The sequence below is a fragment of the Thunnus maccoyii genome, chromosome 5 (assembly GCF_910596095.1).
Source record: "Thunnus maccoyii chromosome 5, fThuMac1.1, whole genome shotgun sequence".
In the NCBI taxonomy this organism is placed as follows: Eukaryota; Metazoa; Chordata; class Actinopteri; order Scombriformes; family Scombridae; genus Thunnus; species Thunnus maccoyii.
This window is the reverse complement of record NC_056537.1, coordinates 1,021,203-1,043,544: the sequence shown is the minus strand read 5'-3', so window position 1 is coordinate 1,043,544 and position 22,342 is coordinate 1,021,203. Positions and strand designations below refer to the sequence as shown.

At 38.9% G+C, this 22,342-nt stretch overlaps 1 protein-coding gene across 1 annotated transcript; it reads left to right on the top strand.

The window, feature by feature from the left end:
- Positions 1 to 264: 264 nt before the first annotated feature.
- On the top strand, positions 265 to 16,248 carry LOC121897239 (protein NLRC3-like; the record flags this gene model as incomplete). The annotated part of the gene is made up of 6 exons (XM_042411633.1): positions 265 to 284; positions 1,498 to 1,733; positions 1,868 to 3,659; positions 10,238 to 10,411; positions 14,860 to 15,036; positions 16,075 to 16,248. Coding segments are annotated over 6 exons (2,409 nt in total), but the record flags the coding sequence as incomplete, so codon positions are not given.
- Between the last annotated feature and the right edge of the window lie 6,094 nt (positions 16,249 to 22,342).

The window sequence follows — 22,342 nt, the reverse complement described above, 5'->3', positions numbered from 1 at the left end:
GTTTGTCTTTGTGATGGCTAGAAAACACACATGGTTGTAGATAAAGTCAAGTAAACTAATAAGAAGCTACTAAGTTGAGAGGAAGGACTGGGTTTATTATACTGTGTATGTGTGTGTGTCTCCAGTGTTACTGGTTTACCTCTCAGACTCCAGAAGATGAGGGATTTGGAGGAAGAGGAGGACGGAGCAGAGTCTCTGATATCCAGCTGTCTGTCTATGAAGAGTGACTGGTCTAAAGATGAACCTCTAAACTTCAGTAATGAACCTGGACCCTCAGACACAAAGTAAGAGACTGTTTCTACTGTAAACTGACCTGAAGATTATTCAGTGAGACGGTTTCATTAAGGTTGTAGTGTAGATATGAAGGAAACACAGTGGAAAGAAATCATGAAGTACCTTCCATTCAGCTGTAATCTAGAACAGATCTTCATGTACATGTTAACCAGAGACAGAGACAGGGCTGCTATTTTTATTTGATTTTCCAGTCTAACAATCTAAAGTAGTAGCAGGTAACCCAGGGTGATATTTACTAAGGATTTAGTAACAAGTCACATTGTGTCTCCTTATTTACTAAAGGACTGCACCGGGGTTTTGTGCAGGTAAAATGGAAGAAAATGGAGTGTTTGGTCTCCTGCAATACAGAATATGTCTTAATGTGTTCCTGTTCAAAGACACAAAATATGGGAGGAAGTAATGGAAATGTATACAAACAGCCTGCTGCAGCTGATTTATCACTGCAGACTGACCACTGCAGCAGAGGAAACTGAGTCTGACATTTAACGTTTGGGAAAAGTCAAATGTGTAAAACTGTTGTATCACACTGACACAGAGGGAGAGAGATTATAGCAGAAACGGTGAGAGAGAGAAACACAAATGAAAAGATGCATTATGAAGATATTTAGCAGAGCTCTCTGTTCAGCACCACAACACAAGACAAAAGAGCAGCAGTCTGTTATTTTTCACAAGTGGACTTTTCTGTTTTGCTCAGTTGCCTCCTGCTTATTTTTCCTGACTTTTAATGTCTCATAGTAGCTTAAAGGAGCCCTGTGGAGTTTTCTTGTTAACAGACAAAAGTCATGTTTACATTGACTTACTGACCAAAACACATTGTGTGAATCCTTGTGGTCTAACAAATGTGTTGAAATCATTTCCCTCCTCATGAAACATTTGCAAAGTCGATTTTTGAAGCTAGTATTTTAAATCCTGCATTGTTTACATCCATGTTTACTAGTTTGCACTCTTCTTCTTCTTCTCTGCCTTTGCTGGCACATTGTTGTGTCTGTGTAATTACTTCTGAACCCTTGTAATTATACTATATATTATTTTATTTAAATTGAATGTGCTGAAGCTCAGAGCCTGAAGAACAAAAAACTGTGTAACTGTACAAATACTGACAGTCTGGACTGTTTATGGAGGGAAAGAGCTGCATCAACTTGTGAGCTGTCGGTTGGCCACCACTAATGTCATATATCATTAAGAATGTGCTCATGTCCACAGAGAGAGGAAGAGGAGGGGTGTTTCTGTGGAGGAGCAGCTGTCCTGCTGTTCTTTGTGTCAGGACGTCCTGAAGGATCCAGTCTCTACCAGCTTTATACACAGGCTCTGGAGATGGTTCATCACCTCATACTGGGACCAGTCTGCTCCATCAGGAGACTCCTCCTGTCCCCAGTGCGGAGAAAGATCCAGAACCAGACCTGGACTGCAGACAGACAGTCAGACCAGCACTGTACAAAGTAAGACTGAAGATCTGTCTGCTGATGTCATCATCTCTGAAAACAGGACAGGAATCTACCTCCTCTATCCTGCTGAAAATGAACACAGTCAGACATATTTCTTTTTAATTATACATTTTATTCTTCTCTTTCAGCAGAAAGTGGTCTGCAGGAGGTTTTAGATGAACATAAGATCAATCTGAGGAGGAGATGTGAATGTGTGACTGAAGGAACTGATGAAGCAGGAAGTGAAACCCTCCTCAACAGGATCTACACTGAGCTCTACATCACAGAGGGACAGAGTGAAGATGTTAATACCCAACATGAGGTGAGGCAGCTTGAAGCAGCTTCCAAGATGGAGACCCTCCATGACACTCCAATCAGGTGTCACGACATCTTTAAAGTCTTACCTGACCAAAAGAAACACATCAGAGTCGTTCTGACCAACGGCGTCGCTGGCGTTGGAAAAACCTTCTCAGTGCAGAAGTTCACTCTGGACTGGGCAGAGGGCTCGGAAAACCAAGATGTCAGTCTGGTGATTCCGCTTTCGTTCAGGGAGCTGAACTTGATCAAAGATGAGCAGTACAGTCTCCTCATGCTGATCCATGATTTCTATCCAACATTACAGAAGGTCACAGCAGAGAAGCTCGCTGCCTGGAAAGTTTTGTTCATCTTTGACGGCCTGGATGAAAGCAGACTTTCACTGGATTTCAACAACAGGAAGGTCGTGTCTGATGTCACACAGAAGTCATCAGTCAACGTGCTGTTGACAAACCTCATCGAGGGGAGGCTGCTTCACTCGGCTCTCGTCTGGATAACTTCCCGACCTGCAGCAGCCAATCAGATCCCTCCTACATGTGTTGACAGGGTAACAGAAGTACAAGGCTTCACTGATGCCCAGAAGGAGGAGTACTTCAGGAGGAGATTCAGTGATGAAAAGCTGTCCAGCAGAATCATCTCACACATCAAGACATCCAGGAGCCTCCACATCATGTGTCTCATCCCAGTCTTCTGCTGGATCACTGCTACAGTTCTGGAGCAGATGTTGACTACAGACCAGAGAGGAGAGCTGCCCAAGACCCTGACTGACATGTACTCACACTTCCTGCTGGTTCAGACAAAGAGGAAGAAGCACAAGTATGATGAAGGACATGAGACCAGTCCACAGGAGCTGACGGAGGCTGACAGGGAACTTCTTCTGAAGCTGGGGAGGCTGGCATTTGAACAACTGGAGAAAGGAAACATCATGTTCTACCAAGAAGACCTGAAGAAGTGTGGTCTTGATGTCACAGAGGCCTCGGTGTTATCAGGAGTTTGCACAGAGATCTTCAAAAGAGAGAGTGTGATCTTCAAGAAAACAGTCTACTGCTTTGTTCATCTGAGCGTTCAGGAGTTTCTGGCTGCAGTCTACATGTATCACTGTTACACCAACAGGAACACAAAGGTACTGGAGGACTTCCCGGGAAAATACTACACTTACTCATCTCTGGATAACTTCCTGATGAGAGCCATGAAGAAGTCTCTCAGAAGTGAAAATGGCCACCTGGACCTGTTTGTTCGCTTCCTTCATGGCCTCTCTCTGGAGTCCAACCAGAGTCTCTTAGGAGGCCTGCTGGGTCAGACAAAGAACAGTCCAGAAGTCATCCAGATAGCCATCAACAACCTGAAGATGATGAACACTGAGGATATCTCTCCTGACAGAAGCATCAACATCTTCCACTGTCTGATGGAGATGAACGACCGCTCAGTGCATCAGGAGATCCAAGAGTTCCTGAAGTCAGAGAACAGATCAAAGAAGAAACTCTCTGTGATTCACTGCTCAGCTCTGGCCTACATGCTGCAGATGTCAGAGGAGGTTCTGGATGAGTTGGACCTGAAGAAGTACAACACATCACGGGAGGGACAACTGAGACTGATCCCAGCTGTGAGGAACTGCAGAAAGGCTCGGTAAGTCCAGATTATCAACATTATAAAGCTGCCATCAGTATTACAGTAAAGATTCACACATGCACACTATCAAAGTGTTAAACATGTGTTACAGCTGCTTGTTGCCAAAGTTATACATGAGTAGTGCTTCACTACAAGGAGTACCTGCAAGCACATTCACATGTGTCAAGATATCCTTATCACAAGGAAAACATATTTCTATTCACATTAATGTTTTTATTTTCATAGTGATGAGGATATCTTGACACATTGATTATGTCACTGGTCATTTTGATATAAATATCCTTCATTTCCATCCTGTGGGTATTTGTCTGAGGAAGACCTGTAATCAGTTGAAATGTTACCAGTAAATTTTTAAATGGAGATGTGATTCCAGTGTGTGAGTTCTCCTTGTATTCCAGTTGAATAGATTTTGTATCCAGCACCTATCCCACTGAGGGTTTGTGGATGTGAACACGACGACTTTGACTTATAATGCTTCACTTCATGTTCTTCAGATGTTCAAATGCTATGAGAGCAAGAAAAACTTATTATTGTTGGTGTGTTTATACCTCACATTAGTAAACACAGTTATTCTGTTTATTTATAACGATTTCACAGTTTATTGTGTCTTCAGGTTTGAAGTTTTAGTTGAAAATGTTTAAAGAGTCATTATTTCATCACAACAGACAACAGTATTTTCCAGTGGACAGTACCTGCTGTACCTTTCTATAATGTGTCTGTTTATTTTATATACAGACACATACATGTAATATCTGTGATCTGCTGCAGCTACCAGCTTGTATGAAGCCTGAGAGGCGAAACCCAGGGCATAAAAAGTCTACAAAGCTCTTCCTGCTGATAACACTTAATTGCTGTGAGTGCACGGTGATAATTGAAGAGACTCAGTTTGAAGCTACTGAGGTTTTATGAGCAAGACAATTTCATTTGAATTTTGTGGAGATGCTCTGATATGATGAGTGCTTCTCATGATCTTATTTCATGTCTTCTCTCTCCTCGGGTGACCCGGATATTGATCTGGAAATTGGTCTCATCATGAAGGATGTTTGAATTTGCTTATTTCTGTTTGGAGGAGAGAGGAGGCTGCCTGAAGAAGGGAGTTAACAGTACACAAGATCATCCTTCATCTTTTATCAAACTGACACAAACCTTTATTGGAAATCTGTAGTGATTAGACGCAGCAGCTGATCGGACTGATCTGATATTACATCACTAACATCTCAGTTTTATATCGAGACAAATAACAGAACCAAATCAGGTGTAATATCACTCCCAAGTTTAGATGTTTTGTTTTCTGATTCTCAGTCTATTTAACATTTTGGATTAAAATTTTCACTGTAGGCCTGATTAATAAAGGAAGCATAAAACAACTGTCATCATTCACTAGAAAGAGCATCATTTTTATATTCCTTCTACTAATTTAGCCTGTGTCATGGATGATATAGACAGGGAGGGAAGGTGAGTCTGCTGTCTGTCAGCAGAAAACACATTTTAATTAAATATCGGTTTCTATGAGGCTGAAAATCCCTGTGCGTCAGGTATGTTGTGAAGAGCAGAGCAGGTGGACCCAAACACAGGAGACTGCAGGCAACAGGAACTTGAAGAATAAATCTTTATCCAGAGGGATGTTCCATCAAGCTGGCTAACGGGATAGCCTGGTTTATTTCAATAAGCCTCGATAATTTAAGTGAGAGTTCGTTCCATCACCGCGGCTTATATGAGTCCCAGCTCAGTAACCATGGTAACTTAGTCAGCAGAACTAGCTGCTCCATGGCAGGTTAACGGTCAAACTTAATTCAGCTGCGTGTCAAAGAATGTCTGACGGACGGAAACAGACTCTCAAAAGACGGTTCCATCAAGAGTCTTTTCACACTCGCAACCCTTTTATTTAAAAGCTCAGCATTTATAATTTAAGAAATAAAAGTGTGCCAGCGTTATTTTGAAGTTATTTATTCATTCACTCATTTTGTTCAAGCTGTGAAGACAAAAAGAAAATTAAATAAAGTCCAAACCATGACCTTCTGCTGTGTTTAAATGTATACAGTATTAACTGCTTATAGTGATCACAGTTACAGTGATCAGCTGTTTATATGAATCAAAAAGCTCTGAGACAGAATCATTCATATACAACATTTATGCTGTTTAAATAAGTCACCTATAGAAATCAAGTGGTCCACCTACAGTGATCATTTTGGGTCTCTTCATACATGACAACATGTGGAAAAACATTTTAAACCACGTAAATCTATTTTTGTACTTTACTCCCATGATAAGCGGCTGCTGCTGCGTGAACACTGACATCATGACAGAGACAGAAAGTCATTTTCTCTCAATTGACAAACGTCGTCTACTCGAAGCTTATGACAATAAAAGGGGGGGGGGGGGGGGGGGGGGGGGAATTTAAGTGAAATTCACCGCTCTCTTTGCCTGTTCTGCCGCCGGGGAAAATAAGAAACTTGGCTGGACTCATATAAGCCACAGTGATGGAACAGACTCTCACTTAAATTATCGAGGCTTATCGAAATAAACCAGGCTATCCCGTTAGCCAGCTTGATGGAACATCCCTCAAGACTTAAATAAAACTAAACTGAAGAGGGGATGAGGTGCAGGTGGAGCAGGAGAACAGGAAAGAACAGGAAACTCCCATGATAAGCGGCTGCTGCTGCGTGAACACTGACATCATGACAGAGAAAGAAAGTCATTTTCTCTCAATGACAAACGTCGTCTCCTCAAACCTTATGACAATAAAGGGGGGGGGGGGATTTAAGTAAATTTCACCACTATCTTCGTCTATAATAAGGAACCTGCTGCTTCAAAAATGTGCACACTACATTCGAAACAGCTGTACTTTATTTTGAAACAGTCATTAAAATTCAGTAACTTTATATTCATGTAGGCTAATAAATATACAACTGTCAATGAGATGGCTACATGACAAATGTTACACCCATCCCATGTAGCTATTTAGTTAGCAACTGTAACTCTAACAAGTGTTGTAGTACTATGGGCGGGGCCCTGGGTACGTTTACCTGTGGCTGGCTGTGCTAACCTGGCTGACATAAATGAAATGACCAGCTTTTAAACTTTTTAACAAGACTATGAACTAGAAATATATGGCGGTGCCTCCACTTAGCAGGAATGTATAGTAGGAATCACCGATTTTAAATCCCACTAAGAATTATGTTTTTAAGTACTATTCCCAACTCACACCTTAATGAAATGTAAATACAACACACACACAATACTTTAAATGCAAATAATGAATTTAGTTATTGAAAACAAATATTTAAACCAATTAATAAAAATAAACAGGTATAAAAATATTATACAAAAATTAAATGCATTTCCCTTTTTCTTTCAAACCTTTCTCAGAAGTTGTGACCTTTTTCTATCTTATCAATTTTGAAGCTCCTAACTAAAGGGCCCACACTCACACGCACACACTCACTCTGCAACCAAAATAAAATAGTGTCCTTAAACCAAAACAAAACGTTGCAGGCCTGAGTCGTTGCTCGGGAGCGTAGTGACCTAAAACAAATGGCCGCTTCACTTGCAAATGCAAGCTGTCAAATAAAATAGCACATGCACTGATTAATTGTTACTCACAAATCCCTGAGTTGAAACATGGGTGAAGGATGAGGAACGAGGCGATGCATGATGAGGGGAATGATTTGAACTGAGTTAGGTTACAGGCTGGCGGGCGACAACAGTCCAGACGAATTGATAGCTGAGCGGGAGACATCTATTCTTCCAGAGAGTCAAAGGAGTGTTTCCAGAGGGGTGAACTACGAAGCAAGTTCAACATATCCAGGCTTTCTTTATGTGAGCTGGCTCGACAAACCCCTAAACTCACGATCAGAGATAAGTGGTATCACGACGGTGGTTATGAACTTTCTTTGTTAACTCAGGCTTTCTGCTTCAGGCTCTGTGTGGGTCCCCATGAAAGGGGGCATTTGGCGCGTCATTTGACTTTTTCTGCACAAAATAGACCAATCACGTGTCGCCTACTTCAGTCAGGAGGGACAGGTCATTATAACGGAGAGCAATGAAGAATATAAATACATTATCACAGCAAAAAGCAACGCTGTTTCTGAACATAAGGCAAGAGAGGAATGCTGGCAGAAAATTGCTGATCGTGTAAATTAGTTAATTAAAAAATCAGGTAGTTGGTGAAATGACGGCACTTTTTATCGCTGATTTAAGCCGAAACTCGGAACATAACCTGCTCCGGACCAGGTTAGGTTTGCAGCATCAGTTACCATGGTGATCTAGCCAGGTTAAAAGAGAGCCACATTCGTGACATTAAAAACCCTGGCTTTAGGCTCAACATACCTCACTAACCCACTAATCTTGCTTCGTAGTTCACCTCTCTGGTCCTCAGTCTTCTGCAGGTTGCTATTATGTCCGTTAACCGTCGGTAAACTCTGCATACACCGAAGTAATGAACATAAACAGTCTTCAACAGCGTATACAAACTTCACACAGCTCCTGTTTGTCGTCTGACTAGCCCATGGCTTTACTGTACGGGGTCTCCTCTGCCTCACAACCCTCCACCTTTCCAATTGGCTGACAGGTCGGTCACAACCAGTGCAATTAACAAAATGTTAAGATTGACAACTTTAGGCCCTCTAGGGTTAGGTTGTGAGATAAACACGCTATTCTTATGTGTACAGCAAACAAACTACTTGAACTGCATGAATTTCACCCACACAATGACAAAGATTCATTCCTCTGCCTATAACGTGTTTTTAATTCCCTAAGAACTGTATTTAACATTCAACGTAAGTGGTTTTTAATAGAATACTTTTTAAACATTTTAAAATTATTTATTCATCTATTTATTTACATATTTATTTTTCTAAAATGAACCATTCAAGATCATTATGAGTGGCTTCTACTGTACTTATATCCTTCTCCAGTTTCCAGTTAATTTTTAACTTTCAGTGATGCTTGTAAATGGACATTTTGTGAAAGAGAAAATGTGTCAAATAGTATGGTAATGTTGGTAAGTTGGTTCTCTTAAGTTGCCTACACCATAATTTTAATTATACATCTGATATTATCCAGTCTAGTGATAATATAACCACAGTCACTGATCTGAATGCTCATTTATTAACAAATAAAGATAAAACCATGAACAGGGACAAGCGCTGCTCTTCACATTCACCATGCAGGCTCATCAAGCTGAATGCAGGGATTGAACCATCAACCTTCTAGTATCAAGTTCACTGAACTTTAGGCCATCACTACCTGCCTACAGGTATGCATTTAATCTGTCATCAGTTTTGTGCCAAGTCATCTCCTTCACCTTGTTAATTGTAGCAGTATTTCTCTTTTTGGTGAAAACTCCTTTATATACTTTATATAGTTTCATCAGCAGGTTTGTTCTGCTGCTGAGAAGAACACCGCTCTAGTTTTCTCTTTTTTTTGCAACATAGTATCGTCTTTTCGACAATCGACTATTCTGGGCTGCTTATGTACTCTGAGGACGCGCACACTTCAAGCTTATTCCAGTCTGGATAGACTTAGCGTTGACTAGACACAGCTAAGCTGCGTTAGTGGAACGACTTGAGCCTCAAGTAGAAGTTGACGTTAATTCTAGCCAGACTTTTTCAAGTAAGTGCGGCTTTCTTTAGCTGCCTAAATATATTTTAGAAAAAGTTGCTGCCAGTAGAAATGTGCATTCAGTGTCTGAGCAGTTACAAACTGTTTGATGGATCTGTTCACAATATAACATGCAGATGTTTGTCAAACAGTTTATTTCAGGAGAAACATGCAGAGATATTTCACGTTGTCTTTTGTCATGTTGGAGGACATCACTACATCACTGTGCTGGCAGTAGTAACTGTACGCCATTATTCATTTTTTAGACAGTACATCACATTTAAACTCCAGCACATCAAAAGACACTGAAGAGCTGTTAACACCTGTAGACTGACAGCTGACGTCACTTCAGATGACGCCTGAAAGGAAAGGACGTCCAAAAACATGTTTCCTTGATTCTTCTTCCCTCACATCTTTTCCTGCATCTCTCCCTTGTATCTTAGGTGGGAGGGACTAAGACACAAGAATACGACTCAAGTGAGCAAAGCAAGGAGACATTTAAGACAAATAAGAAGCAATCACTGAGGACTTTATAGAAGCATAAATGCAACTCCATTTTCTTTGCCTTTGTCTGCAAGATGAAACCAAAACAGAGAATCCCATTAAAAAGTCTGCAGTACAGCAGCAGAGAGAGTGAGGAGAGTTACTGAATAACTCAACTTTGATTTGAAGGCTAAATCACAACATGACACATTTACATTACTTTCATTTTCAGACACTTTTGTCCAAAGTGACTCACATTTTTTTACATACACGTACAATTTTGATTGAGTGTGTTGCTCAAAGACATTTGGACATGTGGACAGAAGGAGCTCAAGTTTCAAACCACCAACCTTGTGATTAATGGCCAACCAGCTCTGCCAACAGAGATAACTGAGCTATTCATCACATATTAGTTTGTTTAGTGATCAAAATGCCTAGAATCTATATTGATTATTAAAGTGTATATTGTATGTATGTTATCTGCATTACAGACTTGCTGATTGTGGACTCTCAGAGACTCACTGTGAAGTTGTGGCTTCAGCTCTGAAGTCCAACCCCTCCCACCTCAGAGAGCTGGACCTGAGCCGGAACGGTCTGTCCAAATCAGCAGTGAAGCATCTGTCTGGTGGACTGGAGAGTCCAAACTGTAGACTGGAGACTCTGAGGTCAGTTCACTGACTGTGTTTTCCTCTTGTTCATCTTATATTTACCCAATTTCAATCCATAACAGTTTTAGACTTAAAAGTTTTTAATTAAATTTTAAAATTAATTTCATTCATAACACATTCACAAATTACAAGTTTTCAAAGTTTGTCAGTCCAAATGCCTTAACTACGGTGGCCCTGAAGTGCAAATCACAACGACAAATAGGAAAATACAACAGCAAATAACAAAACACAACCGCAAAAGCAGAAAACACAACAACATTAACTTCTAAAAAGGGAGGTACCTTCTATCGACAAAGCTTGTTGCTGATTGGATGCTCTCCCATTGACAAGAATCATCGCTGATTGGACGGTTCCGTTGGGGTCCGTGTAGTCTCCGCCCAGAGCTGTGTTCAACTTGATTCATAACAAGATAAACAATCAATGTATTTCTTTGTTTTTCTGTTTTTCGTGTGAATTAAAAACAAAACAAAATATGCTTTTCCCGTTTTAGTCTGCAAATTGGCAATTGGAATACAAAAGAAACTCAGTCCAGAAAACAACTTGTTTTTTGCTGTAGCATACAAAAAAGTATATATATGTATAGATAGATAGATAGAGGGTGTGATTTGGAGGGAGAATCCCTGTTTGTTTTTTTATCCCCCTCATATGAGGTTATGCTGCTTCACCCATAGACCATATCTAAAATAAAAATAAAATATTTTTTTATAAAAATCCAAGTAAAGCACTGCAACATGAGAACACTCTACAGTGCAAACAACCACAGAATCAGAAATGGACATTCACTGTCAGCACTCACGCTCCCATGGCAGTCGAGATGACCTCGTCTAGGCTATGTGTTGATGCAGTAAATGGACCAGAGGTTGCCTCTGTGCAAGAGCGCAGTGCCATTACACACAGCTGTTCACTTTCTTTACCTTCATTAATTCGCCTGAAAATTACACCAGGCTGCTACAAAATAAGCACACACACCTCTACACACAGCAGACTGGTCGGTTATACCTCGATATTCTGCTTTTTATGAAGGAGCGTCCGTTTACCTGGGCTCATCAGCCTCTTTTCCAACTTTCTTTTTACCAAAAGTAGCGTCTCATTTTACCCTTGAAACGTGCAAACACTGTTGTGTAACATTAATTACTAAACTATGCAATAGTTTAGTAAGTAATTTTACATTAGTGTACGAGGTGAGATACATTAAAATCATTGCTGAAATAGCGATTCGATATGATCATATCAATGGCTTCACCAAATTAATTAATTATTTTTCTTACTGGGCCAACTCACTGATGAACATAACTTCTCCATCTGTCTTCTCTTCAGATTTTTGATGATGTGTGTTCATGTTGTAACACTTTGAACTATCCAGACATTTCCTAAATAAAAGCCTTCTTTTTGTTTACCTGTCGTTATCACGTTTACTATGATTTCTCAACTGTTTCACATCTATGTGACTGGCTGAGAGAGCATTAATCATCACACCCACTGATCTATATTCACCGTCATCGTTCCCTTTTGAATGTATCACTTCTGCACGTACAAAGCAGGTGCGCACAGAGATGTCCACACAGTCTGTGAGCTTCAGACCCACTACGCTGTTCTTGTCATTGCACTTATTCAGTTAAATCAGGGCACAAATGTATTTAGCACGTCTGTCCAAGTGGCGGTACTGTGATTTATTTGAATGAATGAATAAAAACTTTTTGGAAAGATCTCCCTCTGAATTTTTTTCTCAAATTAGACCCTGTATTTGTCTGTCTGTCTGTCTATCTGTCTATCTGTCTATCTATCTATCTATCTATCTATATCTATCTATATATATATATATATATATATATGTGTGGATTTTGTTTGGGTTTTTTTTTAATTCACACGAAAAACAGAAAAACGAAAGTAATACATTGATTGTTTATCCTCTTATGAATCAATCCTTCCTGTTAAAAAGACGGGCAGTGCGTCCGTCCAATCAGCGATGATCCTTGTCAATGGGAGAGCGTCCAATCAGCAACAAGCTTTGTCGATAGCAGGTACCTACCTTTTCCGTTAGAAGTTACTGTTGTTGTGTTGTCTGCTTTTGCGGTTGTTTTGTTTTGTTGTTTTGTTATTTGTTGTATTTTGTTATTTGTTGTCGTGTTTTGTTATTTGTTGTATTTGGTTATTTGTTGTATTTGGTTATTTGTTGTTGTGTTTTGTTATTTGTTGTATTTTGTTATTTGTTGTTGTGTTTTGTCATTTGTTGTTGTGTTTTGTTATTTGTTGTTGTGTTTTGTCATTTGTTGTTGTGTTTTGTTATTTGTTGTTGTGTTTTGTTATTTGTTGTTAGGTTTTGTCATTTGTTGTTGTGTATTGTTATTTGTTGTTGTGTTTTGTTATTTGTTGTGTTTTGTGATTTGCTGTTGTGTTTTCCTATTTGTCGTTGTGATCTGCACTTCAGGGCCACCGTACTGAACAGCTGGTTTCACTTTGAACTTAGTCACTAATTAAAAAAAGACAAACATTTGCAAGAAAACTGTTGACACACTCACTTTAAACTCATACAGGCCAACAGACACAAAGAGAGCAAATCATATTTCCAAATGCAGTTTGTATCTGTAGTCATGTCTGAGCTGCCACCAACAACAGGTGACGCTTCAACATGTGCATGATGCTTCCTGTAAGGAAATGATGTCACTTTGTGTAGCTGCACCACCAGTAAACAGGAGCATAAATATGGCCCTGCATTTGTAAAGGATCGTTCTAGGTTACATCTAGGATTAGGAGAACATGTTTCTCACTGTGCTCAGTGCACATCTGATCAATTTATTGATCAGTGTTGACATGAATATGTGTCTGAATGTTGTGGTGACATTTGGATGATGTCTGTAGAAGGCTGACATGATGATGATCTATAATAACACAATGACAACGTCACTCTGCTCATTTTAGTGAAAAGCTCATTGATGAGGACATAATACTGTTGAACTGCACATTTAAAACCTGAACACACCTGATGGATTATGATGGATTTTTATCTACGTCATTTATTCTTTATTCAGAGTGCAGAGCTGCGATTTGTCAGAGATCAGCTGTGCTTCTCTGGTCTCAGCTCTGAAGTCCAACCCCTCCCATCTGAGAGAGCTGAATCTGAGAGGAAACAAAAACATTCAGGGTTCAGGATTGAATCTGCTGTGTGATTTTCTGGAGAGTCCACACTGTAGACTGGAGACTCTGATGTAAGTTCACTGACTGTCTATTACTATTGTTGATCTTAATGTTTAACAACTGAACCTAATTCATGCACATACATAACTTACATCTATGAAGTTATTTTTTCCCACATTTTCATTTTTTCCTGTACAAAGTTTAGTCTGTAGTTATAAAAGATGACGGATTCTTAAAGAAACTGTAGAAAATGTCCACTGTTAGTTGTTAAAGTCAATTAATGTTTATAATTTTTAGTAAAGAGTCACATCTGTATACAGAAGATCCTCTCAACTAATATCTGTTTTAAATGGTTTAAAAAGTTTATTTGATGAAGGAGAAATGTTTCTTTATTATATTCTTTAATGTGTTTTAATGAATAATGTCTGATCATTGATATCCATCAGAACACACACACACACACTCTGAGGTCAGACACCTTTTCTTACTGCTGTGCTGAGATTAATATGATGTGACAGTTGTGGTGACACTAAACTGCAGACATAAAGCTGATATCATGCTGATCCACACTGAGGATCTTAATGGGAAAGTCTATTTTCTTCTTCAGTGGTTTAGTCCATTGACTGTGTCAGAGCAATGTTGAGCTGCACATTTAAAACCTTCATATAACAAGAAAAATCTGCACTGGATAATTCACTCTGAACCACTGGAACTTTTTTTGTCTTTTATATTTGACAGTTTTTAACCTGCATCCTGTTGGGTTCAGGTGTTTGGAGTTTCCATTTTATAAACTTCTACGTTCTATCAATCAATCAATCAATCAATCAATCAAACTTTATTTATATAGCACCTTTTAAACAAATAAAATGCAATTCAAAGTGCTGCACAAGTGACTGATAAAACGTAGGATGTTAAAAATGGATTTAGAGACTAATGAACACCAAAGCAATTAAAAAAGCAAAAAAGGTTCAATAAATAAGACAACAATAAAAAATGGGTAGTTAAGATAATAAAATATAAATAATAAAAGATAATACAATCAATAAAAACTAATAATGTGTCAAATACTACACATTATAAACAGATTAGTAAAACCATAAAATGATAAAACACTACATAAAAGCCAGACTAAACAGATGGTTTTTAGTTTATGTTTAAAAATATGTATATTTTCAGCTCCTCTAAGATCCTCTGAAGGCTGTTCCAGCAGCTTCTAACCCTTCTACACATCTGAACAGATTATGAAACATTGAATGATTTTAAAAAAGGAACTTTGTTTTCTAAAGTGATGTCATTTATTCTTTATTCAGATTGGGGTGGTGCAATTTGTCAAAGATCAGCTGTGATTCTCTGGCCTCAGCTCTGAAGTCCAACCCCTCATCCCATCTGAGAGAGCTGAATCTGAGAGGAAACTACCTGCAGAGCGAAGACGTGAAGCTGCTGTCTGATCTTCAGGAGAGTCCAGACTGTAGACTGGAGACTCTGAGGTCAGTAGAGAGTTGGAGTCAGTCCGTGCTGGTTTCAGCAGTATTGTATTAAACACAGTTAGTATCAAAGCAAAGATCCAGTATTTCCTGGTGAACCTTCAACCTTCTCAGTGGCTGTGAGTGAAGCTGTGAGAGGAGAATGGTGACAGGCTTCAGGATTGGACAGAAAGACAGAGAGAGAGAGAGAACAGTCAGCCAATCAGGTAAGACAGAAGCTTGTTGTGATCATGTGTTTGAGTTGATGTGAGGACGACTGTTGTTGTTGTGTTCATGTCTGCAGGAAATAAAGCTGGATTACAGCTGACAGCCTTACAAGATGTATAGAGACAGTGGTCCTCATCATCAAACTGTCCTACCATCAAATCTGATCTGAAAGTGTTTGTTCTCTCATTTCAACACTAAACAATTGATCAGTTCATCTTTGTCAGAGCTCTAAGATCAGTCTGACTGCAGCCTGCAAATCACTGGCTCTGATTTCACACAAGCATCATTACATTTAGTAACCATGTGGTCTTTATACAGACCAGAACCTCTGCTGAAGTCCAGGAATCACAGCAGGTGTTTAGCTGAGAGCTCTAACTGATTGTCATGTGATGATTTAACAGCAGGAAAGATCTTCAAATCCCACAGAGACTCTGTAGCTTTCAACTTTTCTAACAGTTCACATGTATCAACAGTAAATTCATCAGTTAACTGATGAGTGAATGTCTCTGTTTCTGCAGTAATGATGTGTTCATGACTCTCAGAACTTTATTTCCTCTGTGTACTTGAGTGAAATCTGCAGAGGAAACAGACTTGATAGCAAAAGTCTGTGCAGGTGTGTGAGCTTAGAGCTCAGTGTGTTCACTCCAACACGTTAACATGAGAGCTGAAAGGAAGCAGGCTACGCTGCACAGCTGTTCCACTTCTGGTCTGAACAGGACTGAAGTCCCTGCTGCTCTTTATACTGGATGTGCTGCATCACTGACTGACAGCTGATGAAGTGAGTCTCACTAAACACTGATTTGTGACCTCTGTTGTTTCTTCTTCTCTCATCAGATGGAAGTGATGATCTCTGTCAGAGTGTGAGTGAACATCCAGGAGTGTGTGTTGTGAGAGAGGATCAGCTGGATCCTGATGATCCATCTGGACCAGACTCTGGATCTGGATTTTGTCATCTTCACTTAAGTCTCTTAACTGACTACAAACTGAACAGTTATCTCTGGATTTTGTTGAATCAGCACTTTACAGATGTGTTATACATGAGCTGTTTGATGCAGAAAAGATGAAAAAACAGGTGTTATAAGTCAGACTCTGACCCTGGGCCCATATTTATCAAGCGTCTCAGAATCACACTGAGAGTTAACGAGGACTAAAACTAATTAATGAAGCAGACGAGAATTTACTGTGACTGTCAGCAGGAGAAGGATTACTCCTGGGAGAGAGTGAGACGTTGCTGTTTTACCACAGTCAGAGCAGCAAAGTAGCAATAATGATGACGTGTTGTAGTTTTCTCACAGTCTCAGCTGGAAATATGAAACAGTGGTAATTTGGTATATTATGTGTATAAGCAGGTAACCAGGCAGGTAACTTACCAAGGTTATGGAAGAAAACTATGATGCCAAAATTCATTATAAGATGATATTTACAAAGTGTAAAGAAAGCCTGAGAAATAAATGTAGCCTATATGTTAATGAAGATAACAGGTAATTAGACTCAGCTGTGTGAAATGATCTTGGTTCAGCCACATGGTTTCACAGCCTGTAATAGTGCTGCATCTTGCACATATTGCACAGACACATGTTGCAAACCCTCTCCATGAAGAACATCTTCTCTTCCACTGTCCAATTCCTCTTTCAACTATACCCCAAGTTAACTTGTGTTCTCTACATGAAGGTAAATACAGCGTAACAATAGAAACATATATTGTTCAGGTGCATCCTCCTCTCTCAAATATCAGGCTGTAGCTCTGCTCTTATTTGAAGGAGCCTCAATAAAAAATAAGCCTATAAAATATTTGAGCTGTTGTAATGAAGTTGAGATATCCTTCATTATGCAGCTGACATGATTGTGTGTAAATCAAAGTTTTAGTGGGCTGTAACTGAGGACCCTCGTCATGCTCATTATCTTTACGACGTGCATTAAGCTAGATCAAAGTTTGATTCATGACTTCCATCATTGTTGCTTCTGACAGAATCGTCACTGTTGCACAGCTGCATTTTCCCCGTTACCATAAAGTGTAACATTGTGAGGACGTTCTGTATTTATTTAAATGATGTTCTGTAGAAACATCATGTGTTCTCCTCTGCATCACACACAAAGTCAGTCTCACAAATGATTCTGTTTTAGTCCAAACAATCTTTTAATAAGCTCAGTGTCATCAAGCGTTCCCAAAACATCTCTCCTCTCAGGGAATATCTCTGCCTGAACTCCATCTCCTGCAGCTCCTAAATATTGGCAGAGATAGGAATCATTTACCAAGTTTGGAAAGTTGATAAAAGGCTTTTTCTCCTAAAAGTAGAAGCAGAGATGCGTCACTCTGATCATTTTTGGCCAGTTAGGAGTGATTTCCTGCTCTGAGACGCTCTGAAAAACTTTGTATTTTTTGATTCCAGTCTAAGTTTTGATGATCATATCAGCAGCTCGTCCAGTCCTGTTTTCACCATTAAAACATATTCAAATAATATCTATAAAACCAGCACAGAACACTGCTGCTGTCAGACTTTGAACTAAAAGCAGGAAAAGAGATCATATTACTCCATTTCTATCATCACTTCACTGGTTACCTGTTTGTTTTAGGATTGATTGTAAAGATTTGATTGATTACTTTTAAAGGCTCTTCATGGCTCCAGATGACATTTCAGAGTTGCTCTGTGTGTAAATATTAAAGGTATCCAGCCTTTATATGCAAACATATGATGTCACAATGAATAGTTTATATCTCATAACAATATTTAACAAGTCATTTGCATCAGGCTGTAAGTAAACACTGGTCAGCCAATCAGGTGGCTTTAACAATAACTATATAATTTAAACTTGTAGGTGAGATCATGTGATCCAGCTGTGTGATCCAGCTCTATCCAATCACATCCTTTACATCTTGTTTTCTACATTAGTGCAGCATCTTGCATGTATTGTACAACACTGCACACAGTGATAATGATGCAAACGGACTGTGGACACAACTTCATCAAAAACATGAAATATATCTTCTCCACTGTCCAACTCATCTCAAGCTAAACCTCCTGTTGACTTATGTGTCCTTACAGCTCTTTGAAATATATCTCTGCCATCAGCAGTTTAACACTAATGAATCATTCAATCAATAAAGCCACGATTTGCATGAATGCAGCTTGTTTTTCTATAAGTTGACACTGAGTGGTGGGAAATGAATTAGTGCTGATTATCAGCACAGATAAATATGGGTCCTGGTCTTTGCTGTCAGGGCTCTGGATCAACCTGTTTGAGGAGCTCAGTCTGATAAGTCATTATCTTCCTTTAAATCACTTCTTCAAACTCATTTTATCCACTGATCTACTGATTATTTTTTGATTTCATCTCAGATTATTTCACTTGTTAAGTACTAAACCCAGTTTGGACTGTGATGTTTTTTGGTGAAAGCTTCATATTATTGATGTGAAGTTTTGTGAACTGTGGTTGTGTTGAAGGAAGCTGCTCTGTTAAGTCCAGTGTTGATATTCAAGCATCTGATCACAGAAACACGTTGATGGAAGACTGAGAATCTTAGCAGTGTTTAGTTTTGGACTCTTATTCCTTGACAGTGGACATCTCTGAGCATGTTGTAGCCTGATGTTAAGTGTCTCTGTAGCTGCTGCTCATTTTGATAGAAAATACAATCTACATGGTGCAGCATTAAACCAACGATACACGTAGGTTTAGATTCATCTGTCATGTTGAGTGAGTTGAGTGAAGTTGTATTTTCTTCACTGAGCATCAGTCTGTCCAACCTTTACTCTGCAGATCTGTTCACATCAGCATGAAAACATATTTTATTTATTATTATGAGGATATTTTTTGCCCTTATTGTAGCTGTAATGAACACTGTCATTCAAAACATAAATGAGGTAGATATGAGATGATATGATCCATCTGGAGTGTTGTAGAAAATCATTTGAACTGTGAGATGAAGCGGACTGAAAGTGGAGTTTCAGCACTGGACTGTCAGACTGTAGATGCTGTTTTTCTGTTTTCTGTTTGTCCAGCAGCAGTTCTGTTTCCTCTCTGCTGACGTGGAGCTGGACTCAAACTGACTCAGGAGGGAACCAGTAGCATCTCATGGTGCTCAAAACACAGCGAGCAGTCCTAATCTGAGCAAATACTACCCGGGATTAATGATGTAGAAGTCTGTCTGTGTGTGAGACAATTCCAGCTCAGCCTGGAGGTCTTCATGGGTCCAATAAAACAGACCTGCCTGTGTTCATACATGAAGTTTAAACTAACAAACCTGTGAAGACCTGAAGCTCAGCCGTCTGTTTCATGTTGATTTTCCTCCTTATTTTGTATCAGTGTACAATCAAGAGTCTGAATGTTTGCTGTAAAACTCCCAAAAAACAAAACAAATGTGCTCACAGAGGTGGACTGATGACTGAAGCAGATTTTCTTTATTTTAACTTTATACTCATTTCAAAGACATTTTCAGCTTCATTTTTAGGACATTTTACAGACAGAAATGGGAGAAAGTGTTAAGATGGTTTGGTTGGCATGCAGTCAATATACTGAGATTCATATGTAGTTCTTCATTTGAATAATAATAAAATCAATGAGTTTTCAGTGTGTAGTTTTGTGTCAGTGGATATATCAGCATATCAGGTTGTTTTAATTTAATTACACCCTCCTCTCTGTAAAATGTCCTGAAAATTACACCTTAAATATCTGCTAATTAACTGTTAAATAAAGCCTCAGCTAGATTTTTTATGAGGATAAAACATATTTATTCACATTTAGCCAGCTGTAATTATTAATGAAGTATGTTGCGCTTTAGTACTTTGATAGATTTAGTGGAAGTTTGACTTAACATAGTAGATAGTTGATGAACTAGTGTAGCTGGTGAGCAGCTAATTACCAGCAGTGGAAGAAATACTCAGATCCTTTACTGCAGTAAAAGTCATGTGTTGTATTTGAAAAGCTTGTTATATTATCCATTGTGTCAAATCTTCATCTGAAAAGTAACTAAAGCTGTCAAATAAATGTAGTGGAGTAGAAAGTTCAATATTTCCCTCTGAAATGTAGTGGAGTGGAAGTATAAAAGTCCATCATGTCATTCAGTAAAGAGTTATTGAAAATGATTCATGACTGCAACTAAGAATTATTTTTAGTATTGATTAATCCCAAATGTCTGTTCTCAGCATCCAAAGTGATTCTTCAAACTCAGTTTTTATGAAAATGAATCCCAGTTTAAAGGCTCTACTGCTGACAGGGAATATTTTGATTTTCAACACTTTAATGTGACACTGAAAACTAGTTTGATCTGGTTAATCAGTCGACCTCCAGCTGTTCATCTGAGCTGGAACTGATCTGCTGTAGCTGTTTCATTAACAGCAATTAAAAACATTTTCACATCTTCTGTGATTATTGATGATGATTATTGATGATTGTTCTCAACATCACACACACACACACACACACACACACACACACACAGAGCTGCAGTCAGGACAAACCTGTTTCTCTGAGAAGAAAAAATAAACTTGTATCATCAGGACTTTCTCACACACAGCAGAGTCTCTGCCAAACACTAGTGAGTACAGCTGATGATAATTCACAATCATTCTGTTTTTTTTTCAGTCTGACTCCAGAAGGTTTAATTTGACACTGATATGAAACACAGAAGAAGAATCTTACTGCATGTCAGCAACACAAAGATATTAACTTTACTGGCCTTTGTTGTCACATGTTGGTGGGTTTTCTTCCACAGGTTTCCCTGTTTATCATTAGAAATGATTTGGCGCCTTCTGGTGGTGCAAAGATAAACTGAATGATGTCAGTATGAACACAGACAGAGCTGCAACAATTGGACAATTAATTGATTAGTTGTTGATTCAACAGAAAATGATTTAATTGACAGCCAGATTGATTAACCCTTTTGAGTCTTTCAGTTTTGTAAGAAGAAAAAGTCCAAATTCTCTGATTCCAGCTTCTTAAATGTGAATATTTTCTGCTTTCTTTAGTCTCTATGACAGTAAACTGAATATCTTTGGGTTGTGGACAAAACAAGACATTTGATGACGTCATCTTGTGCTTTAGGAAACACTGTTCAACAGTTGTCACCATTTCCTGACATTTTATAGAATAAACAACTAATCGATACATCGATAATGAAAATAATTGCAAGTTGCAGCTCTAAACAGATTCCATGAACTGTTTTGTTTAAATAGCAGAAGTGGTGAAACAACTCAACCATTGTCTTCTAACAGGTCAGACTGGTTTCAGATACCTTCTACATGTCCCGCCTCCTCTACAGGTGGAGCTCAGACTCATTCCAGGAAACAGCTCACCTGTGGCAAACACTTTTCTGACAGACGTCGAGAGGAGAGTTTTTGTCTTCAGCAGTTTGAACTGTTCACTGTAAGTGTGTTTTGTTTCATAGTTTAAAATTTGTTTTCAGTAACTTCAGGGTTTGTTTCTTGCTGTGTGATGTTTGTAGATCAGAGACAGATCTATTATTTTTATTATTATTATTGATTATTATTTTTAGTACGATGAGGAAGTCTTTGTGTCTGAGTTTGTACCAGCAAGCGAACAGTCAGAAAACTTTTCCGAAAACTCACACACACACACACAAACACACACACACACACACACACACACACACACACACACGTGACTTCCAGTAAAGAAGAAGAAGGAAGGAGTAAACAGGTAGGGAGTAAAAGTGAAAGTATTCAGTCAGACTCCATTTTAAAGTCAACAGAGCAGAAGGAGGAAAACAGTCTGAGGCAGGGTGAGTGTTCATATCAGGGCTGCTAATAATGATTACTGTCATTATTGATCAATCTGCTGATTATTTTACTGATTAATTGTTTAATTGATCAGAAAAATATGAAATCACAGTGTCGACGTCTTCAAACGTTGTTTCCTTTGTTCTTTTCCTGGTTTCTGCGTCCTCACAGTGATGTAACGTGACACACTGCTGCAGTTAAAATAGAGAGAAGTCACAGTTAAGAACCACACAGATGTTTATCTGAAGTCTGTTTGTTGGATTTAAAGCAGAGTCAAAGTTTGTCATGTAAACTAATAAGAAGCTACTAAGTTGAGAGGAAAGACTGGGTTTATTATACTGTGTATGTGTGTGTGTCTCCAGTGTTAC